Genomic DNA, 21,631 nt, shown 5'->3' with positions numbered 1-21,631 from the left:
ATTTAATCCTAACAACAACTATATCAAGTAGATGCTATTATTATCCTTAATTTACAAAAGAGGAAATGGAGGTAGGAAGAGATAAAAGAAATTTACTCAAGGTCACACAGTTAGTAATTGCAGAACCAATAACTGAACCCAATTAATTTATCTCTATAATCCATTCTTATACCAGCCTTTCTGCTGATATGTCATCCCCTCAGGTTTCACAGTCTTCTTTCATAAAAACCCAACCTCAAAGAAAAGAAAGTTAGCTTTAAATAGAAAGATTTCTTTCTTTTGCTAATAAAGCTAGCTGAAACCCACCTGACCTGACGTAGAGGAAAGTTTTTTCCAGTTCAATTTAAACCCTGACTAGACAAGTACACTGCATTCTAATCAACAGTAAAGTTGGTTTAAAAAAAAAAAAAAGAAGCAGAACCACCACTTAACCATTATAAAATTTCAGGCTAAAGAAGAACAAATTATAAGCAACAGGGCTGATGGCTGACAATTACAAATGAGTTTAATTTGTATGTCACATGGATGTGGAGAAAGTTGTGATCAGTCTGAAATAAATAATTAAAGCAAAGCTTTCTTGTAACAGCCTCAGGAAATCAAGAGTTAACACTTTTCTTCTTTTTAGTCAATTAACATTTTATTACATATTTTGCCTGGAGAATAAATTTCTGACAATACTATTCTATGAGTGGAATAAAGCACCGAGAAAATACATACTTTCAAAGACAGAACCTAATATATGGCAAAATTCTAAATTATAGCAGGTAGCTCAGTGTGCTTTCTTAATGAGATGGCATGCATGTCTCTTAATGAAAGCATCAAAAAATAGAACTTTTCAATAAATGTAATTTTTACTATTGTCACTGTTATTGTTACTTGTCCTACTCCTCTCTTGACCTCTTCTATTTCATCACTTGGCACTCGCACACATATTCTACACTTCAGGCATGTAGCACTAAAGTTGCTAAAGTACCTTTAGTTCAATATCCTTCCTCATCTTAAGTGTTTGCAATATATAGTCTGTACTCTGGTGGGATCCTTCTTCATCTTCTTTCCTTCCTTCATTTACATTTTCAACGTAAATTCTGTTTCCTCAGGGAAGTTCAACCCTAAATCCTGAAACTAGGTTACCTACTTCAGCTATAATGCCCTTGCTAGGCTATATGCATAACACTTGGTCGTGAATGAGTTCAATGCTTGTTCCAATGACGGTAAGCTGTCAGGGCAAGAAAAGCGCCTGTCCCTTTCCCCACTTTTCATATTGGTGGACACATATTAGGCCTTCCTTTAATATGTGGTAATTAATTAAACTGCACAACTCAGATTTCAAGCACATATACTATAAAAATTTAGTAAAATAATTTATCTGTAATAATGTTATATAAGGAGAAGCCAATGGCAACCCACTCCAGCACTCTCACTTGGAAAATCCCATGGACGGAGAAGCCGGTAGGCTGCAGTCCATGGGGTCGCTCAGAGTCAAACACGCCTGAGCGACTTCACTTTCACTTTCACGCTTTGGAGAATGGCAACCCACTCCAGTGTTCCTGCCTGGAGAATCCCAGGAACGGGGGAGCCTGGTGGGCTGCCGTCTGTGGGGTCGCACAGAGTCAGACACGACTGAAGCGACTTAGCAGCAGCAGCAGCAGTGTTATATAAATATGGGAAAGCATGATGCAATATGTTATCTAAGAGAGTTCACTGCCACAGAAAGTATTTCCAGTCATTGGATTAATGCCCAAAAATGTTCAGGAGATGTTCTTTGGAATTCATACTTCATATGTAGACAACGGAAACCAATCAATGCTTTCCTATTTTAATTACAAATTCAGGGTATATTTTGTATTCTTAAAGAAATTGAGATTTCCCAAAATTCTCCTTTTGAAATTCTTAACTAGACTTCTACCAAAATGCCCTTCCCATAAGCAGTATGCTTCTATATTAAAGTAAATATTGGTTATCTGTCAGAATTCATATAGCAGAAGACTTCATCCCAATTTCAAAATAACAAGGTCTAAATATGTCTAAATGACCACGCAGCAAGAGTTTGGGCCCAGAATCCCTGTTGTTCTTAAAGTTGTATATCCTGGCAACAGAATTTTTAGGTAGTCACATTTCACAGTATATTTTAACTGCAAATTTTTGCCTCTGCTGAACTTTTAAACTTGCATTTTCTTTAAAGGATCACATAGTTTTTTCTAGTTAATATCTATCGTAACACAAACATAAAATCAATTACTAAATTTAAACAGTAATAATTTCTAACCTTTGTTAGAAATATTCAAGAGACTGTACAATAAAGATCACTTAAAATATACCATTTAAAAACAAATCTATTTTTCTAATTCATTACAATGCTTTCAACACTGGAATTCATCAGGAGAAATGTTCTTAAAATATAAATGGTAAAACCATACCGGATTAATAATTCCAAATAAAAAACCCAAAAATGCATACTACATACAGTAGCATTACTGGGAAATTAATGTAATGACCAGGGAAGCCCCTCATGGAGCCAGCCAGGAGTTCTGGGTCCACTTGTGCCATCCAAGCCCATCCGAGTCCCTACTGCAGGTTGGCACTTGCTACCCAAGTTTAAACTCATGAGGACATTCCGGTGTCCCGGGCTGGCTGGTACCTCTAAGACTGTGGAAGCCTTTTGGTTGGCAACTCTTTTCAGGGCCAGTACTGTGGTGATGTAAGTGAGGTGTCTATGTCACAAAATTTAAGGAGACACTCACTCTCAGAGTCTTGCACCTACCGTCTCAGCTTCCCAACACAGGGTTCTGAAAGGCTTTCCCTGGCCTCTTTCTTAGTCTCTTAGTCTTAGTTAGTCTAACCCAAAATAAGGGTCAGGCTAAGACCCTTTCTTTCTTAGTCTTTCTGACCCAGAGTAGGAACTTACCCTACCCTATCTTCCCACACCAACATATCTCATTTGAGACTCTGCTGGATGAAGGATGGGAGATAATCATCGATTCTGTTAAATCTAAATTCAAAATCAGACTCTGTAGGATAGGGGATGTTTTCTTGTAACTTTGTTTCCTTCCTTCTAAAGTTTATAATGTTAGGCAACTAGGCCACTGATTTTCATTTCTTAAAGGGAAGAATGCAAGGGCAGAAAGCACTGGCACGAAGAGATTTACTATGAGGTTTCAAATTTCAGAGGTCACGTTCTCAAGGAAACTGAAAGAACGTGGGTGATTGACAGTGTGGGTTTAGGAGGATATATGTGATAAAGCAAACTTTATCCTCCACTTCTACCTCTGCATCTAAGCTATGTAAGTATTTTAAGGATGGAGAAACAAAATGAGGATCAAAAGGAAAGAGACGAGTCCAGAAATATTGTTAGATCCAGAGAAAGAAGATCAGTTCCTCAGGCTGGACAGGGGCAATGACAAACTCTATCAAGGTACATAGAAATCAAGAGCTTAAAAAAAAATTAAAAAAAAAAAATTAAAAAAAAAAAAAAAAGAAATCACGAGCTTGAGAACCTGTTACTCACTAGATGACGCCCTGGGAAGAGGCAACTGAACCGTGAAGTTCTCCAAGTCCCAGTGTTGAGAAGAACTTAAGAATGACTGTCATGTGTTCAAGAGTGACTTCAAAGTAGACATGAGTTAAGGGACAGGAAAGGACTTGATAAATGGTAATAAATGGGAATAAAGGATGATTCCACATTCCCCTTGATCATTATTAGCAGAAAGATGTTATGAAACATCAGCTGGGCTCAGATCACCTGCCACACTTGCCACCAAATACTCAGAAACTCAGATATCAATTCAGAGGAATGGGGGAAGTGGCGGGGGGGTGCTATGAACACAGAAAAAAGAATTCTAAGAGTGACAGTGACTAAACTTTCACTCTGAGAGAAGCTCAAAACAAAAATTAAGTTTAGTTACAGAAAAATAAAGGAGGTTTTATTTCTAGCACGCCTGAGTTTCTAGTCTGATATTTCTACTCTCCACACAATGTATTTTTCACCTACTGAAGAAGGCATTAAGTTGCAAAGAATCTTGGTTTCAGTTACTTCTTTATTCCAGAAACTCCTTCAGGCACTGAGTCTATTTGGGGAAGAAAGCTATTGTCAGCAACCAGAAAAGCAAGCTCAAGCTTGCGAAGTTGTTTCAAACTATGGTTTAAGAAGAGGCCAGAGCAGAATCAGATTGCTTCCTCACTATGAATCATGAACTCATTAAATTTTAGAGCTTAAAAATAAAAATTCGTATTGTGAATTTGATATGTACCAATACAGGGATCTAGGGCTTCTCAGGTGACTCAGTGGTAAAGAATCCGCCTGCCAGTACAAGAGACGCAAATTCGATCCCTGGGTCAGGAAGATCCCCTGCAGGAGGAAATGGCAACCCATTCCAGTATTCTTGCCTGGAGAATCCCATGGACAGAGGAGCCTGGCAGGCTATATAGTCCATGGGGTCACAAAAGAGTAAGGCACGACTTAGTGAGTAAATAAAAACAATAATAATATTGGGACCTGCACCCCATGTCATTTAACAGAGCTAGGGATTCAAGCTTCCACCTTCACTTTCTGAAAGAGATTAGCTAACAAATAACTTTATTCACTACTTGGATTTCATCTCTTAATAGTCACATAAAATTGAGATGGAAAAATGGACTCAGCAGATAAGGTAAACTAGAAGGATAATTTCCAAAGTACAAAAAAATAACCACATTGACTAATCAGGTGTTACAGGAAAAGCACATTGACCCCTGCTTCCTGTAAGAACTCTCTCACCATGCTCCGTGTTCCTCACCTCACCCATTATAGTGCTTATTGGCTAAATTCTCATCTGCCTGCCCTTGTTTGGTTATCAGTGCCAAGCTGAGCCGCTCTGGAGACTGAGGGAAAAGGAAAGAAATGTGCTCCTATATGGGATTCTCAGGCAGCACTAGCAGTAAAGAAGCTGCCTGCCAACGCAGGAGATGTAAGAAACGTGGGTTTGATCCCTGGGTCTGGAAGATCCTCTGGAGGAGGGCAGGGCAAACCACTCCAGTATTCTTACCTGGAGAGTCCCATGGGGAGAGAAGACTGACAGGCTATAATCCATAGGGGCACAAAGAGTTGCACATGACTGAAGCAACTTAGCATGCATGTGTGTGCCTCCACATACGTGTTTTATATATCCTTGCATCATTTATATATTTTGTATGATTTATATGTTTGTGTTATTTACCTTGATACTGAGTCTTTTGGTGCCTCTTTTACATTTTTCACCCGAGGCCAATGCCTAACTCGCCTCTCCTTAATTCCTGCGCAAATATCCCCAAAGTCTAACCTCCACACTCTTCCCATTCTACATACTCTTCCTGGGTAATGCTACCCACAGGCTTTTAATTACCCACTTGTATTCTGATTACTGAAAACTCTTCATCTGCATTCCTGACCCCTTTACTTAGCTATAAGCTCTGAACTAAACCGGATGTCCCACAGGTACAAGAAACTCAAAAGATCTCAAACTGAATTCAAGATCTCTCTCAATTTATCCTATACACAACAAAACGCAAACATAAAGTCAACTCCCAAATCATATTTATGTCCTGTTATGGACTAAATATTTGTGTTCCCTCAAAATTTGCATACTGAAAACCTAAACCTCAGTGTGATGGTATTAGAAGGTGGGGCCCTTGAGAGGTGTTTAGGTCATGAGGGTGGAACCCTCATAGAGGGGATTAGTGCCTTTATAAAAGAGGCTTCAGAGAGCTCTCTCATCCCTTCTGCCATGAGAGGACACAGCAAAAATCCATCTATGAATGAGGAAGCAGGCCCTCACCAGACACTAAATCTTCCAGTGCCTTGACCTTAAACTTCCCAGCCTCCAGAAGTATGAGAAAAAAATGTTTACTGTTTAAGCCACCTAGTCTATGATATTTCTGTAATAGTAGCTCAAACAGACTAGGACACCTCCTAACTATATTCAAGCTTGTCCTCTCTCCTACATACCCACTGTCCCTGGTCTTCATGATTTGTCTTCCAGCCTTCTACATTAGTCTCAGAGACCCTGCTTCACCCCTTCCGCACTGAACCAACTTCCACACTGAAAGTTATAGACTGATACATCTCAAGGCAAATCTGACCAACTCACACTGATAATTAAAGTTCCTTCATGGTCCATCCCTTGAAAGAGTACTACATATTAATATTGCTGCCTTCTTCCAAAAAAAACATGAAATCTTCTTGGAAGGGCCCGTATTGTGTTCATCTTTATTCCTGAGTTATAAGTGGTACCATGCCTGGCCCATTGTAAACAGGCAATAAATGAGGAAGCAAAGCAGTGACTAAGACTGTGAAGGGGGAAAGAAAGTGATCATCGAAACTTATATATTACTTAAGTTACTTCCTAGAAGAAAAAAGGGCAATGATTTATTTTCATCTAATTATCTTTAAAAGTCTTCTTAAAGAGCTCTGGTACCATACTGCGTAAGTTCAGCCTCTTAGTTGTGGACTCCTAGACAGGTTTCTTAAGCTTCATTCATCTATGAATGAAGATAAAATACAGTATGGGTGGTTCTGAGGCTTAAAATGTTGTTACTTCACAAAAAGCACTTTGAAATATAACTACTCAGTAATTTCTTAACATATATTAGTTTATTCTTATTTTTATTATTTCATTTTGAGCACCTACTACATGCCACGAATTTAAAATAGATTAGCTAAAATTTCCAAAATCATGTCAAATAATTGATTGTTTTAATTGCTTTTCTTTTTATTTTCATACAGGATAAATTTTCTGATTTGTAACATTTTCTGGGCTTTAAAAATTGCTAATGGAAAAGGAGTACAAAATATTTATGTAATTAGGACAGTTCAACACTTTAAAAAATGGCAAAAATAAACAGCAGTTATGGAACACCTGCTTAACAGATACTGGAAATAACTGCTTTGTGCTTCATTAACCAGTAAAAACACATTTGCCAGTTTAAATTCCCTACTGAATTCAGAATTTCTAATTATCACTAGAATCGTATTAACTTGGCAAGGAAAGAAATTCCTGGGTTAAAAATTTCAGAATTTCTATAAAGCCTACAAACAAATATTTGTTTATTAAAACTAAATGTGATTTAATTTAATAGACAATTTTAGACTAATTATTTTGCATATTTTAGTTACCTTTGAGTGGCATTACTATAGTGCCTCACATATGGTTGTTTCAAGGGCCAAAGTGGAAAGAAAGAGAAAGAGAGAACTCTACTCAAATAAACCCAAACCATGACCCTGATGTAGATGTGCTAAGAATGATAAGGCAGTGATTATCTGAGTCATATAAAAATAGAAAATTGTAAAGTTAATGCAAAATAATTAGAAAATAAAACAAAATAAACATATCAAGCGATAGTCAGGGAGTTGGCTCAAAATGACCTCTTTAGCTGCCTTCATAAATGCTATAAGATTCCTTCAGTGTAATGGCAACAACCATTATAATCTGCATTTTCCTTAACTTTGAAGTATCTATTTTCTAATAATCTTATTTGTGTTTTCTAAGGAGGTAATACACTGGAAAAGGCATACAAGATTCAGATGACCAGGATTCTAGACATGGCTACAAAACTAAGTAATTTTAATGAGTTTAAGTAAATAATTTAATATTTTCAGCATAGTCAGTAAAATGAAGAAACAAATCTGGGTTATTCATTTAGATCACGATTAAAATCAAACACAATATGCGACAGTAGTCTGGGAGCTGTATACCAAAAAAATATGTGATCTTTACCTCTAGCATGTGAAGACTATGTAAAATAAGGTTGAATTCTTTCAACACATCTTTAGTGAGCACCAAGGGTTCATGATGCTGGGGACACAGCTTATGAAACAAAACATATAATGAACAAAACATAGCAATCCATGCCCACCTGGATTTCATATGCTAGTGGGAAAAAACTGACAATAAACAAATCAGTAAATAAGGGAACAGTCTATCAGCGATGGGTGCCATGAAAAAAAATTAAGCAAAGTCTCAGGAGAGCCTAGTATGGTGGCAGGCTAGAGTTTTAAACAGAGTGGCTGGAGAAAGCCTTGCTGAGGTGAACAAAGGAAGTTGTGCAAACTCCCAAGTAAGCTGGAAAAATCACTGAAAGTTTCCGTGCACAGGAATATTAAAAGGATTTCTCAGATGTCATAGATGTATCTTTATCTGTTAGAAAGATACTCTACCAGGAAAGGGCATAAGCATGCAACCATTACAAAGCAACTAAAATAACCCAGATGAAAAATAATGACGATGGTTTAGAAAGGCAGGAAGTGGTGGAAGTGATGAGAAATAATCAGATTCTAGCTGTTAATATAACTGAAGGATATATATATCCAAACAGATCTTCTAATTTAGTATGGGAGGTGAGACAAATAACAAAACTGAGGACTCAATATTTTGCTTTCAGAAAGTGGTGGATAGAGATGACTCCAGGAACAATAGATCTTGGATATAAGACCGTAATTTGGATTTTCAACATGTGAACACTGAAATGCCTGTTAGGGATTTAAGTGGAGGTAATCACTAGACTCAGGGGTTGGGAAGATCCCCTGGAGAAAGAAACGACAACCCATTCCTGTATTCTTGCCTGGGAAATCCCATGGACAGAGGAGTCTATAGACTGCAGTCCATGGGGTTGCAAAGAGTCAGACATGACTGAGCGACTAAGCACACACATGCATGCATTAGGCACTTGGTTACAGAAGTCTAGAATCAAAGAAAGTAGTCCAGGCAAGAGATATAAATGCAGGAACCATCTGTCTATTTAAACTGATGGTACTTAAACTGAAGAGAGAGAATGTGATCAACAACTTACTGAGTCTTTAAAAAGAAACAGAACGATCTGAACCTTGGGCACTCTAATATTTAGGGGTGAGGAGATAAGGAAGAGCCAACAAAGAAGCTGAGAAGAAGACGCCAATGAGGAAAGAAGAAAAAAGGAGTGTGATGTCTTGGAAGGGAAGTGAAAAAAAAAATTGCAGGAAGGAGAAAGTGACTGCCTATGTTAAGTGCTGCTGCTACTTAACAGCAAGGTTTGGTTCCTCAGTTAGCAAAGACTTCCCTTGTAGCTCAGTTGGTAAAGATTCTGCCTGCAATGCAGGAGACCCCAGTTTGATTCTCAGGTCGGGAAGATTCCTTGGAGAAGAGATAGGCTACCTACTCCAGTATTCTTGGGCTTCCCTTGTGGCTCAGCTGGTAAAGAGTCCGCCTGCAATGTGGGAGACCTGGGTTCGAACCCTGGGTTGGGAAAATCCTCTGGAGAAGGGAAAGGCTACCCCACACCAGTATTCTGGCCTGGAGAATTCCATGGACTGTACAGTCCATGGGGTCTCAAAGAGTCTGACACGGCTGAGCAACTTTCACTTTCACTTTCCCTAAAAGCAGAATTTAAAACATGTGATTTATGGATTGGGTGCTCTTCAGGAAATAACAATACAGGAGGGATGAAACAGGGTAGACAAGGAAACACTGATCAAGAATGGGCCAGTGATAGTGTCTAGTCTAAGAGCCACAGGGCAAGGATCTGGAGCACAACTGCCCACAGGACAGGAGCTGTCCTCGCCTTAAGGCAAGCAGGCTGGCTTCTTTCGAGATACTGTCTTTGTATTTAGTTCTCAGAAATTTAACTACGATACATCTTGATATGGATTCCCTCGTGTTTCACAGAGGTTTTTGAATCTGTAGGTTTGTGTCTCTTGCTAAATTTAGTAAGTTTTTAGCTGATATATCCCTTTGGGGTATTTTTCAGCCTCACCCTGTTTCTTCTCTTCTTGATAAGGGTAGAAATTCAGTGGTCTGGGATGTGAGCTGCCTTGGTTACCAGGTAGCTAGTGAGCATGAAAGTCCTGACTCCCTTCTCGTTCACCAAGCAGAGGGCTTGGACCGTCTCATCATCTCATCACACGACTGAATTCCAGGCTCCCTGCTCAGCCTTTATGAATACATTGGGATGAGCTCACATTTTTTTTGTTGTTGCTCTATTCAGCTAGAGTATAGTAGTTACTATCTAAAAGTCTTCGTCTTGCTATGATCAGTAAAGAAACTGTTCGTTTCTTAGTATTTTGTCTAGAAAGAGCAGACTTTTGTTGAGGTGTGTATATGTGTGTGTGTGTATATCAGTTAGCATTTCTGGTTTTCCAACTTCTTCGGTTCCAAGGCTCCAAGATATATGCAGAAAAAAAGAAAACCCAGGGAATTCATCACTGTGTCATGTTTCAGGTTCCATATTCCTAGTTAATTAGTCTTCTCTACACCTTAGAAAATATTCTCATATGTGTTTTATGCATGTTTTTTAATTTGGATGAGTAATTATAAAACTCAAGTATGAAAATTAATAAATTAAAAAATAAATTATATCATGTGGTAATACTTTTATTCAATTCTTCATGGAAGCACAAAGAGAATAATAATGAAAAGGAGAGGAATAGCATTCTTTAACATCACTGAGGATAACTTTCAACTCTAATTCCATATTCCCTCTTGGAAACATATTTCACTGTTCTTTATTAATACAGTATATACAGTTAATACATAGAGTTTTCAAGTATATATCCAGAACAATAAATCTGATCTTATAATTGAGATAATACTAACATATCTTTAAAACTTCATTTTTCCTCTAACATTTACTCATTATAGCAAATCTGAAATATACAAAAGTGCTAAGAAAACAAATACAATTACTATTAACATTTTATTTTTTTCTGTATGAATATGTGTATAGGTGTGGTTCTGTAAAACTATATACAACCATTCTGAAATATAGAGTTGTTCTGTACCTTGTCCATAAATTAATAATATAAATTATAAGTCTTTTTCAGATTATTAATTACTTCAAAAGTAATTTTATTTAAAATAGTAATTTAATGGTTGCACAATTTACTACAGAATAGATCTGCCCTAAGTTACTTAGCTATACCCACATTTTCCCACCCACATTTTTCTCTACAAATAAACAGTATTGGGATAATTTTCTTTCTATTTAATCATTTACCTACATTCCTTATTTGCTCCTTATGATAGTTTACTAGAAGACGAATTACTAGGTTTAAGTGTTTGATAATTTAAAGGTATTCTTATGGACTGAATCCCCTCAAATTCATTTATCAAAGGCCTAAACTCCAGTATCTCAGAATGTAACTGTATTTGGAGACAGTCTTAAAAGAGGTAATTAAATTAAAATGAGGTCAACAGAATGGCTCTTATCTGATATATTGGTGTCATTATAAGAGGATATTTGGACATGTACAGGGGGAAAACCATGAGAAGAGAGTGAAAAGGCAGCCACCTATCATCAAGAGAAATGCCTCAGAAGAAATCAACCATGCTGACACCTTGATCTCAGATTCCTAGCTTCTAGAACACTGAGAAAATAAACTGTTCTTCAGGCCACCCAGCCTGTGACAGCCCTAGAAAACTAACATAAGTATTAACAAATATTGTCAAAGATACTGACAAAGATACTATCAAACTGCATTCCTAGAAATCTGTGCCAATATATATTTAATGCAGAAAACCTATTTCATTGTATCTTTGTCAATTACCAAAAAAAAAAAGAAAATATGAGACACTCAATTTATAAGCTAACATTATGGAATGAAAATGCTAATTTTTCATAAAATAATTATAACAACAACAATAGTAATAATGGTGAATGTCTCCCCTTCTAAATAAACAGTTTAATAATCTATAAAGGGGAAACCCTAGAGAGTTTAATTTATCTGGATCATAGTTCTCACACATTTAAAGAGAGAGACTTGATAATCATTAAAGGATTTCTAAGTTTGAAAATTATATGATTCTTTTTTCAGTGTCCTTCAATTATTTACACCATTATACAGGATCACAACTGATAGTTGATTCATTCCTTGATCTAATTTGGACCACACTAGTGTCCTTCCATTGACCTCTTTAAGAAATGTCATGGTAGAATGCAAAGCTCATAGAACTGGAGCAAGGAAAACTGAATTACAAATCCAAATCTGCTAGTAAGTGGCTGTGTCATCATCGCAAATCATGTTGTTTCCCTGTATTTCTATCTCTCTTTTTTAATTCAAAAAACTTCGCTGGTTGGCCAGTGACAGAAAAATTAAAAATCAGATAAATACAAATGCACATGTACAAATACCCTCAATTCCTATCCTAAGAGAGTTTATATGTAGTTAAGAAGTACATAAAAATAAACTAAAATCATTGTACTAAAAAGAACATATACACAAAATATCATAAGAGCTAATGTTAAATAAGTTCATACTTATTAATTGACTCACTAATCACTTGGAGAAAATTAATTTTGAAGGAATTAATTTTTTTCCAACTCTTTGCAACCCCATGAACTGTAGCCCACCAGGCTCATTTGTCCACGGAATTCTCCAGGCAAGAATACTGGAGTGGGTTGCCATTTCCTTCTCCAGAGGATCTTCTCAACCCAGGGATTGAACCCAGGTCTCCTGCACTGCAGGTGGACTCTTTCACCACCTGAGCCACCAGAGAAGCCCTTGGAGAAATTAACTTTGGGAAATCAGGTGAAAAGGACGTTGTTTTCCTAACAAATATTTATATCTCATAAAATGACTTTTTAAATATTGCCTTCAAAGTTGTACTTACTTAATCCCCATTTATAGCCTAATAATCCCAGCCCTATAATGATTTCATGGATCTAATTAAATAATATTCTAGGAGTCAGTAATCACAGATTTTTGCACCTGCACCTCATCTGGAAATATAAGATGATCATATTGAACACTTAATTTTTATATGTTCCCCAAAAGAATATTTAACAACAGTTTGTATATACTAGTATACCCTTCTTCAGTTGAATTACATCTGAAATTTGGAAACTCTTCTATATCATTGTGTTATTATAAAATTATTTTAATACATTTTTATACATTTTCAAAAAATAAAATCTGGCACAAACTAAATTTATATGATTTTAAACTATTTCAAAAGATTTTTTAAGGAGCAAAATGAATCACATTTTTGAGATGATTCAAATATGAAATATCTAAATATGAAAAAACTACTGCTGTATTTTACACATATTGAATTATATTTCTAAGTATATATAAAATCATGTCTTACAGTGTAGAATGAGATAATTTTCAGCATGAAACCATGTATCAGTGGTACTTACAAAGCAGTTCTTATCAGGATTTCTTTTCCAATGTTTCTTGTCTAATTTCTTGGCCAAAGTGGAACGCAGAGTTGCATGAGACTGTGTTCGAGGATTTAAAGCCAGGATACTCTGAAGATAGCATAGACAAAATATAAGCATAAATATTCTGCGATTTTAAAAAATCAAATTTTATTTTAAGATCCCACATACATACTCCAATGATGTATATTAAAAATGTTGTTTTCCCCTTCTACTACTGTAATTCCACAACAAACTTATCTAAAGAAACCATTTACTAGGTGATATTCCAGTTCACTTTATACAAATATTTATTTATGATAACATAAAGGAGTTCAAAAACATAACAATTGACTTTAAGATAAATTTTATAAATAGTATTCTTAAATGAGAATGAAAAGAGGCAGGCACTTCATTACAGATTTGATTTAAACTAGTAATAATAATCTCCACTAAGTTTTTAGAGTTTTATCAATTGCTTTCACATGTATTATTTAATATAAAAATAGGTACTGTTATCTCAAAATTTTGGATGAGGAAATAAATTCAGGGTGATTAAGTAACCTACTCAAGATCTCACAATTAATATGTGGAAGGGATTGAATCAGAATTCAGTTCTTCTGAGTCTTGGGCTTACATGTGAATTTATCCAAAGATGGAGTCTACATTTTATTGTGACTTTGAGGTATAAAAGAGAATACAAAATGTTTTTAAACACATGTGTAAAGCAGCACCTGAATAACTGAAGAAATAATTAATTTAAAAGGCCTGTCTTAAGCAAGGCTTTAAAACATGACCACTAGGACTCTTCCAGAATGAATGCACGAGGACCTCTGCAGATCAACTCCCTAGTAGAACAGTATAACTGATAAAAATTAGTAAAAATAAGAATCCTTTGAAATCTCCAGAAATTCTTAAAGAGCAAATGAAGAAATTGTTATTGAAAAAAACCTACTAAAACTTGGTAAGAATGGCGAGGGTCTGTGGCATTTGAAGTGCAGTCTGTCTCCCTCCTCCAGCTCCCAGTTCAGCAGGCATAAATTCTACCCCAGGTGAGTACAGCCAGGAACAGAGGGCTGTCCCTCCCCCTCCCCTCTAGGTGACACTGAGGTATCTCCCAAAGAAAGGCAGGATATTGCCATTTCTAATCCCCTCTCCCCAGTCTACCAGCTATGCAGCAACTAAAGGCCACAAAGTGCAGCTGGGAAGTCAGGAGCTCCTTGCTTCCCCCATACTCACCAACAGAAGAAAGGCTCTATCTCAAGAGCAACACGCCTGTAACAACAGGATACTGATCACTATTTCTCAGCTCACCCACAGCTTAGAGTTAGCAAACCAGGAGAAGCAAACTGAGGTCAGAGGTTACCGCCTATACCAGGGCCCTGCTCATAAAGCAGGAGTGTGGCTCCGAGAAATGCAGGCCACTGTAACTACCCCTAGATCTGGAGCTGTGGCAGAGGTTTTTCCCAGAGAAAGAGGCCACACAAAGAGAAGAACTGACTTCATTTAAATTAATACATGGGAAGTTCAAGTCTAAGGGTAATCTCAAAAACAATAAAGATTTCAGTGCCAAACAATTAAGAGGAAGTAGGTAGCTTCCTGAGAGCAATAAACTAAATCACAAGGCAGTTTACCAGAAAGAATAGCTAATGGCTCCTGTATGGCCACAAGAAATCTCAAAGACTCACCTAAAAACTACTCTTGCAAAGGGGCCCAAATTTAACTGAGTCACACTGGGGAGCCATTTATTAATATATCCCAAGGCACTGCCTAAAACAACAGAGCAATCAACTAGCAATCAAAGAGACTAAGAACTGGGTGTGATACCAACAGAGGTGGACCATTTAACAAAGAAATCCAAAGAGAAGGCAAACAGAGTCCCACTAAAAGCACTGTCATACCAGAGTTAATGTGCACATGCCCACGGCTTCACCCTGTGTGAGTGCTAAACAAAGGTACCTAAAGTAGTCCACCAAGTCACTGAACAAACAGGCTAACAACAACCAGCCCCCCACTCTGGGACGGGGTAGAGGGAAATTAGAACCCAGAATGGCTATATCATCTGAAATGTTCCATTTTCCATTAAAGGAAAATTACAAGACATTCAAAGAAACAGGATTATATGGTCCTGGCAAGAACAAAAGCAGGTAACAGATATTGCCTTTCAGAGGTTTCAAGTGTAACATTGAATAAAAACTTCAAAGGAGCATTATAAGGACAGTATGGTAACAATATCTTACCAAACAGAGAATACTCATAAAGAGATATAAATTATTTTTTAAATTCTGGAGATAATAAGCTATAATAACTGAAATAAAAAATTTACTAGAAGGGCTCAATCAGCCAGTTCAGTCACTCAGTCGTGTCCGACTCTTTGCAACCCCATGAATCACAGCACGCCTGACCTCCCTGTCCATCACCAACTCCTGGAGTCTACCTAAACCCACGTCCATCGAGTCGGTGATGCCATCCAGCCATCTCATCCTCTGTCATCCCCTTCTCCTCCTGCTCCCAATCCTTCCCAGCACTAGGGTCTTTTCCAATGAGTCAACTCTTTGCATGAGGGAGCCAAAGTATTGGAGTTTCAGCTTCAACATCAGTCCTTCCAATGAATAACCCAGGACTGATCTCCTTTAGGAGGGACTGGTTGGATCTTCTTGCAGTCCATGGGACTCTCAAGAGTCTTCTCCAACACCACAGTTCATAACCATCAATTCTTTGGCACTCAGTTTTCTTCACCGTCCAACTCTCACATCATACATGACTACTGGAAAAACCATAGCCTTGACTAGATAGACCTTTGTTGGCAAAGTAATGTCTCTGCTTTTTCATATGCTATCCAGGTTGGTCATAACTTTCCTTCCAAGGAGTAAGTGTTCTTTAATTTCAGGGCTGCAATCACCATCTGCAGTGATTTTGGAGTCCAAAAAAATAAAGTCTGACACTGTTTCCACTGTTTCTCCATCTATTTCCCATGAAGTGATGGGACCGGATGCCATGATCTTAGTTTTCTGAATGTTGAGCTTTAAGCCAACTTTTTCACTCTCCTTCACTTTCATCAACAGGCTCTTTAGTTCCTCTTCACTTTCTGCCATAAGGGTGGTGTCATCTGCATATGTGAGGTTATTGATATTTCTCCCGGCAATCTTGATTCCAGCTTGTGCTTCTTCCCGCCCAGCGTTTCTCATGATGTACTTTGCATATAAGTTAAGAAGGGCTCAATAGTATATTTTAATTTGCAGAAGAAAGAATCAGCAAAATTTAAGAGAACTCAAGAGATACTAAGCAGTCCAAAAGACAAAAATATTTTTCAAAAAATTAACACAGCCTTAAAGATACATGGTACACAATTTGTTGCTGTTGAGTCGATCAGTCATGTCTGATTCTTTGCCACTCTAGACTGCAGCACCCCAGGCTTCCTTGTCCTCCTTCACCATCTCCCGGAGCTTGTTCAAACTCATGTCCATCGAGTCAGTGATGCGATGTAACCATCTTGTCCTCTGTCGTCCCCTTTTCCTCCTGCCTTCAATCTCTCCCAGCATCAGGGTCTTTTGTATTGAGTCGGCTCTTTGCATCAGGTGGCCAAAGTATTGGAGCTTCAGCTTCAGCGTAAGTCCTTCCAATGAATATTCAGGACTGATTTCCTTTAGGATTGACTGGTTTGATCTCCCTGCAGTACAAGGGACTCTCAAGAGTCTTCTCCAACACAATTAAGTACCCCAAAATATTGTAGTGGGATTTCAGAAAGGAAGGCAAGAAAGGAGGAAAAAATATAAGAAAAATAATGGGGCTGAAATTTTAGTTTTTTTAAAAAAAGAAAAAACATTAAACTATATATTCAGTAAGACAGACAAATTTGAAGTAGGATAAATGCAGAAAGATGCACACATAGACACATAGGCAAAAGAGCTAAAAGTCAACACCAAAGAGAAAATCTTGAAAGTAGCAAGAGAAAAATACTCAAATGTACAACTCCAATAGTTAAACGGTTGACTTCTCATCAGGAACAACAGATGTTTAAGAGTAGTAGGATAAGATTTTCAAAGTACTAAAAGAAAAAAAACTGTCAAGCAAGAATACTATATTCAAGAGAGAAGAACAAAAAGAAATAGATTTGAATATTGTAAACCAACTAAATCTAATAACCACATTTCATCAAATTGCAGAATGCACATTCTTCTCAGTTCAGTTGCTCAGTCATGTCCAACTTTTTGCAACTGCATGGACTGCAGGACGCCAGGCTTCCCTGTCCATCATCAACTCCCAGAGCTTGCTCATACTCATGTCCATTAAGTCAGTGATGCCATCCAACAATCTCATCCTCTGTCATCCCCTTCTCCTCCCGCCTTCAATCTTTCCCAGGATCAGGGTCTTTTCCAATGAGTCAGTTCTTTGCATCAGGTGGCCAAAGTATTGGAGTTTCAGCTTCAGCATCAGTCCTTCCAATGAATATTCAGGACTGATTTCCTTTAGGATGGACTGGTTGGAGTCCAAGGGACTCTCAAGAGTCTTCTCCAACACCACAGCATCAATTCTTCAGCACTCAGCTTTCTTTAGAGTCCAACTCTCACATCCATAAATGACTACTGGAAAAACCATAGCTTTGACTAGACGGACCTTTGTTGGCAAAGTGATGTCTCTGCTTTTTAATATGCTGTCTAGGTTGGTTATAGTTTTTCTTGCAAGGAGCAAGCATCTTTTTATTTCATGTCTCAAGTGTCCACAAAATATCCTCTATGACAAACCAGATGCTAGGCCATAAAACAAACCTTAATATATTTAAAAAGGTTAAAATCATACAAAGCAGCTATCCAACCATAATGGAATGAATACAGATATCGGTTAACAGAAGGAAATTTGGGAAATTTACAAACAACATATATGCACCTAGTAAACATTGTGCTGAGAGGAGTCAGTTACAAAATACCACATCCTGTATTATTCCACTTATATAAAATGTCCAAAATAGAGAAGTCTATAGAGACAGAAAGTAGATGTGGTTGCCAGGGGCTGGGGGATTAGTGGCAAATGCAGCATGAATGCTGAAGGGTATATGGTTTCTTTGGGTAGATGAAAATTGATTGCAGTCATAGTAGCAAACTATGAATACAATAAAAGTCTTGAATTCTACACTCTATATTTGTGAACTGTACAGTATGTAAATTATATCTTAATAAAGCTGTTACTAAATAATAGTACTAATAATACATAGTAAATTCTACATCCAGTGAATGTCACTGTATATTGCATTCATTCGAGTTAACATTATTGGGGCTTATTTTATTAGCCTAACATTAATGAAGATTACTTTTAGTAATTGCTATATATGTTAGACATGATATTTCTTCAGTCAATCAATTTAGATATCTGTGTTCTGAACAACAAATGTACAATAAATCTATGAGTTTTAAACAATATATTCCTCATGATTAAACAAGGCCAAAGCAACCTAGTAATAAGAGCCGACATTAGAAAACATAAGTAATCCTATTTATATACAAAAAAATAGAAAACATTTTTTTATCACAAAACAGAAGCAATTTTGTTTAGTTATCCTATTTGAACCATTAGTCATCTCATACATTAATTCAAGCTGATAAATAAGAAGATGATGTTTTTAAAGTAGTTATTATGACCAACATTTAAAGGAGAAAAAAAAACAAGTAGATAATATTCAAGAAAGATGGCTGTATTTCATTTAGTTTTTACTTCCACAATTCATATTGTGATAAATGATTATGTTTATCTATGTTGGCACAGGAATGTAACTTTTAAGAATAAACATTCTGAATGCAATTTATTGGCTGCTTATCACAATAACTTTTCTTTTGCACAGCATAAGTAGAAAGTATAACACAACATGAAATATTGGGTTAACCTTTTGCAAAAAGGCAATGAGTTGAATTCAATGGATCTTGGGTAAAAATAAATTGGATTGTGAAGAATGGTTACCAAGGATTTGACTTAATAATATCCCAAATGAAAAGTGATATAAAATAAAAATACAAGACATGAGTGGTTGAGAGCTGTTAAAAACAATTTTCCAAAGCAAGACTTTTTGGAACTAAAAGTCAATATCATCAATAACTAAGCAGCTGGCAGAATAATACAGGAGAGTTCTAAATTGCATTCTTCCTAAGAAATGACCAAAGCCAGGTCCTAACAGGGTCACAGGGTCCCCTCTCTGGATAAATTGAGCACTTTAAGAGACCCATTAACCCTTTCAGAAATAAGGCATATTACTTATAAAGGAAGATTTTCTCCCATGCAAAGAATTTGGCCTTTGGCTTCCCCAGTCATTTTCAGTAACCCAATAAAAATGTACTGGTGATTCTAGAGGGAAAAAACAAAATTTGAGAGAATTTCACTGCACTAATTTTATTTAGGTTAAGAAATGATAGAATATGATCAGGAGACAAGTTCACGCAAGAGATCAAATCAGAGGCATGTGTTTTCCCTATGCTGTCTGTCAATTCTTCTCTGGGAAGCAAATAGAAGGGCACAACACACAAACTAGAATTCTGCATCTGAGAAGTGGCCTTCTGTACAAGTACCATAGAGAACACAAAAAGGAGCTCTTACTGACTACAATCACAGGCCCTCAGTTCACAAATAAAAGCACTAAGTCTTAGCTCCCAAATACTGGAACTGAGTGCTGAGAGCTTGAATTCCAACTGCAGAAAGTCACCTGGCCAATATATTCTCTTTCTAAAAGCATGGCTTTGCTTTACATCTCAGTATCAATTATTCAAACCTAATGCACCATTAAGCTCTCTCCAGGCTTCCCTGTAGCTCAGCTGGTAAAGAATCCACCTGCAATGAAGGACATCTTGGTTCGACTCCTGGATCAGGAAGATCCCCCGGAGAAGAGAAGACTGCCCGCTCCAGCATTCTTAGGGTTCCCTGGTTGCTCAGATGGTCAAGAATAGGCCTGCAATGCGGGAGACCTGGATTTGAGCCCTGGGTTGGCAAGATCCCCTGGAAGAGGGCTTGCAACTCACTTCAGTATTCTTGCCTGGAGATTCTCCAAGGACAGAGGAGCCTGGTGGGCCACAGTCCATGGGGTCACAAAGAGTCAGACACGGCTGAGAGACTAAACACAGCACAGCAAGCTCCTTCCATCCTTTGCATTTTCAATTATAAGCACATGTTTCCTCTTCAGTACTGGTCATTATTTACTTTAATTCTGAGCCATTTTACACATATATACATATACACATATACCAACATTTCAATTTATAGGCTGAACTTATTAATTCATTAAATTTTGTCTTATTTAAATTACACTTAAATTTTGTCTCTGATGATGTATCCTAAGTTCTTTATAAATGTCTCCTACTTTTCCAGGTTAAAAATAAATAATAAGTAAATAAAATTTAAAACTTGTTTCTCTCATTTTTTTCATAATTTGGTATAACTATGTTAATTTCAATAAAATGTATTGTGGCAGCATTTTTTTCTTCAATAACACTCCTGGTTAACAGAAAAATAAATAACTGTTGCTTAATCCTTTTGTTAAGTATTGTTTGCTTCATCCGGGTAACAATCTAACAAATGTTCATCAGTTGAGAACTGAACTTTTTATTTGCTTAACAGTGTCTTGCTTATAAACCCCAATCTCAGCCCATTACCCCACCCTCTCCCATGTCTATCACTGATCATAGTGTAGGGAGAGTTTAAGTGAGCAACTTAAGAATTTACAAAGGTGCCTTTAGTTTTTGGATAAGCTCAGAACTCCAGCTGGTTTGGGAGTAGAAAAGAGAACACAGCCTCAATTTTGCACCTTACACTCACATTCAAGAGATCAATATAAATAACCTTGAAGTCTGAAAACCTTGAAAAGTCAGGGTAATCAGTCCTAGTCAAGAACTCTCAGATTTTCCTATATTTACTGCACTTTCATTCTTTGTACAGGCTCAGATTTCTTTTCCTTTAGATTGTACTACCTTTCCAAATAACTTATCTTCCACATTTTTCATCTGATTAACTCTATTCAAAGAACATTTTCTCCTTTATGCACAATGACTAACTCATTATGATTAATACATAATTGATGAAGGATGGAGTCTCTAACAGTCTTAAGTTTTACAACTTTAATTGTGTTAAGTATTTACTAAACAATATGCACAGTGTTAGAGGTTAAATGGGCTTAGATTTTAGCTCTACTGCTTTTTGCTGGTTATTTAAACTCTCTATGCCTCTAATTCTTCAACTATAAAATGTTGATTAGTCATAGTACCTACTCCATAATATCATTTTGAGGATTACATAAAATGACATAAAAAACTTAGAACTGTGCATGCAGAAAGTGCTTAACACATGTTATCAATTAGTAAGTGATGGGTCTAGATTTTAGACTCCACTGACCCAAACTGTATTCATATTCTTGTATTGTTCATTTGGAACATATAGATATAGGAATCATTTTTTAAAGTACAGGAATATAGAAAAAGATGAAGAAAACAAGCAAAAGTTAAAGTCGCTCAGTCTTGTGACTCTTTGCAAACCCCTG

The 21,631-nt window shown here is 36.9% G+C and overlaps 1 protein-coding gene across 4 annotated transcripts in view; it reads right to left on the bottom strand.

Annotated features, from left to right (window-relative positions):
- Positions 1 to 21,631, bottom strand: part of DPYD (dihydropyrimidine dehydrogenase) — a 904,243-nt gene that overhangs the window by 851,188 nt on the left and 31,424 nt on the right. For all 4 annotated transcript variants that reach the window (XM_070467755.1, XM_070467756.1, XM_070467758.1 and 1 more), the window contains exon 2: positions 13,120 to 13,230. In XM_070467755.1, the coding sequence (XP_070323856.1) occupies positions 13,120 to 13,230 (111 nt within the window). The remainder of the gene's footprint in view (positions 1 to 13,119; positions 13,231 to 21,631) is intronic.

The sequence above is a fragment of the Odocoileus virginianus genome, chromosome 5 (assembly GCF_023699985.2).
Source record: "Odocoileus virginianus isolate 20LAN1187 ecotype Illinois chromosome 5, Ovbor_1.2, whole genome shotgun sequence".
NCBI classification, from domain to species: Eukaryota; Metazoa; Chordata; class Mammalia; order Artiodactyla; family Cervidae; genus Odocoileus; species Odocoileus virginianus.
The sequence above is the reverse complement of the archived record's forward strand: the minus strand, read 5'-3'. Positions and strand labels throughout refer to the sequence as shown.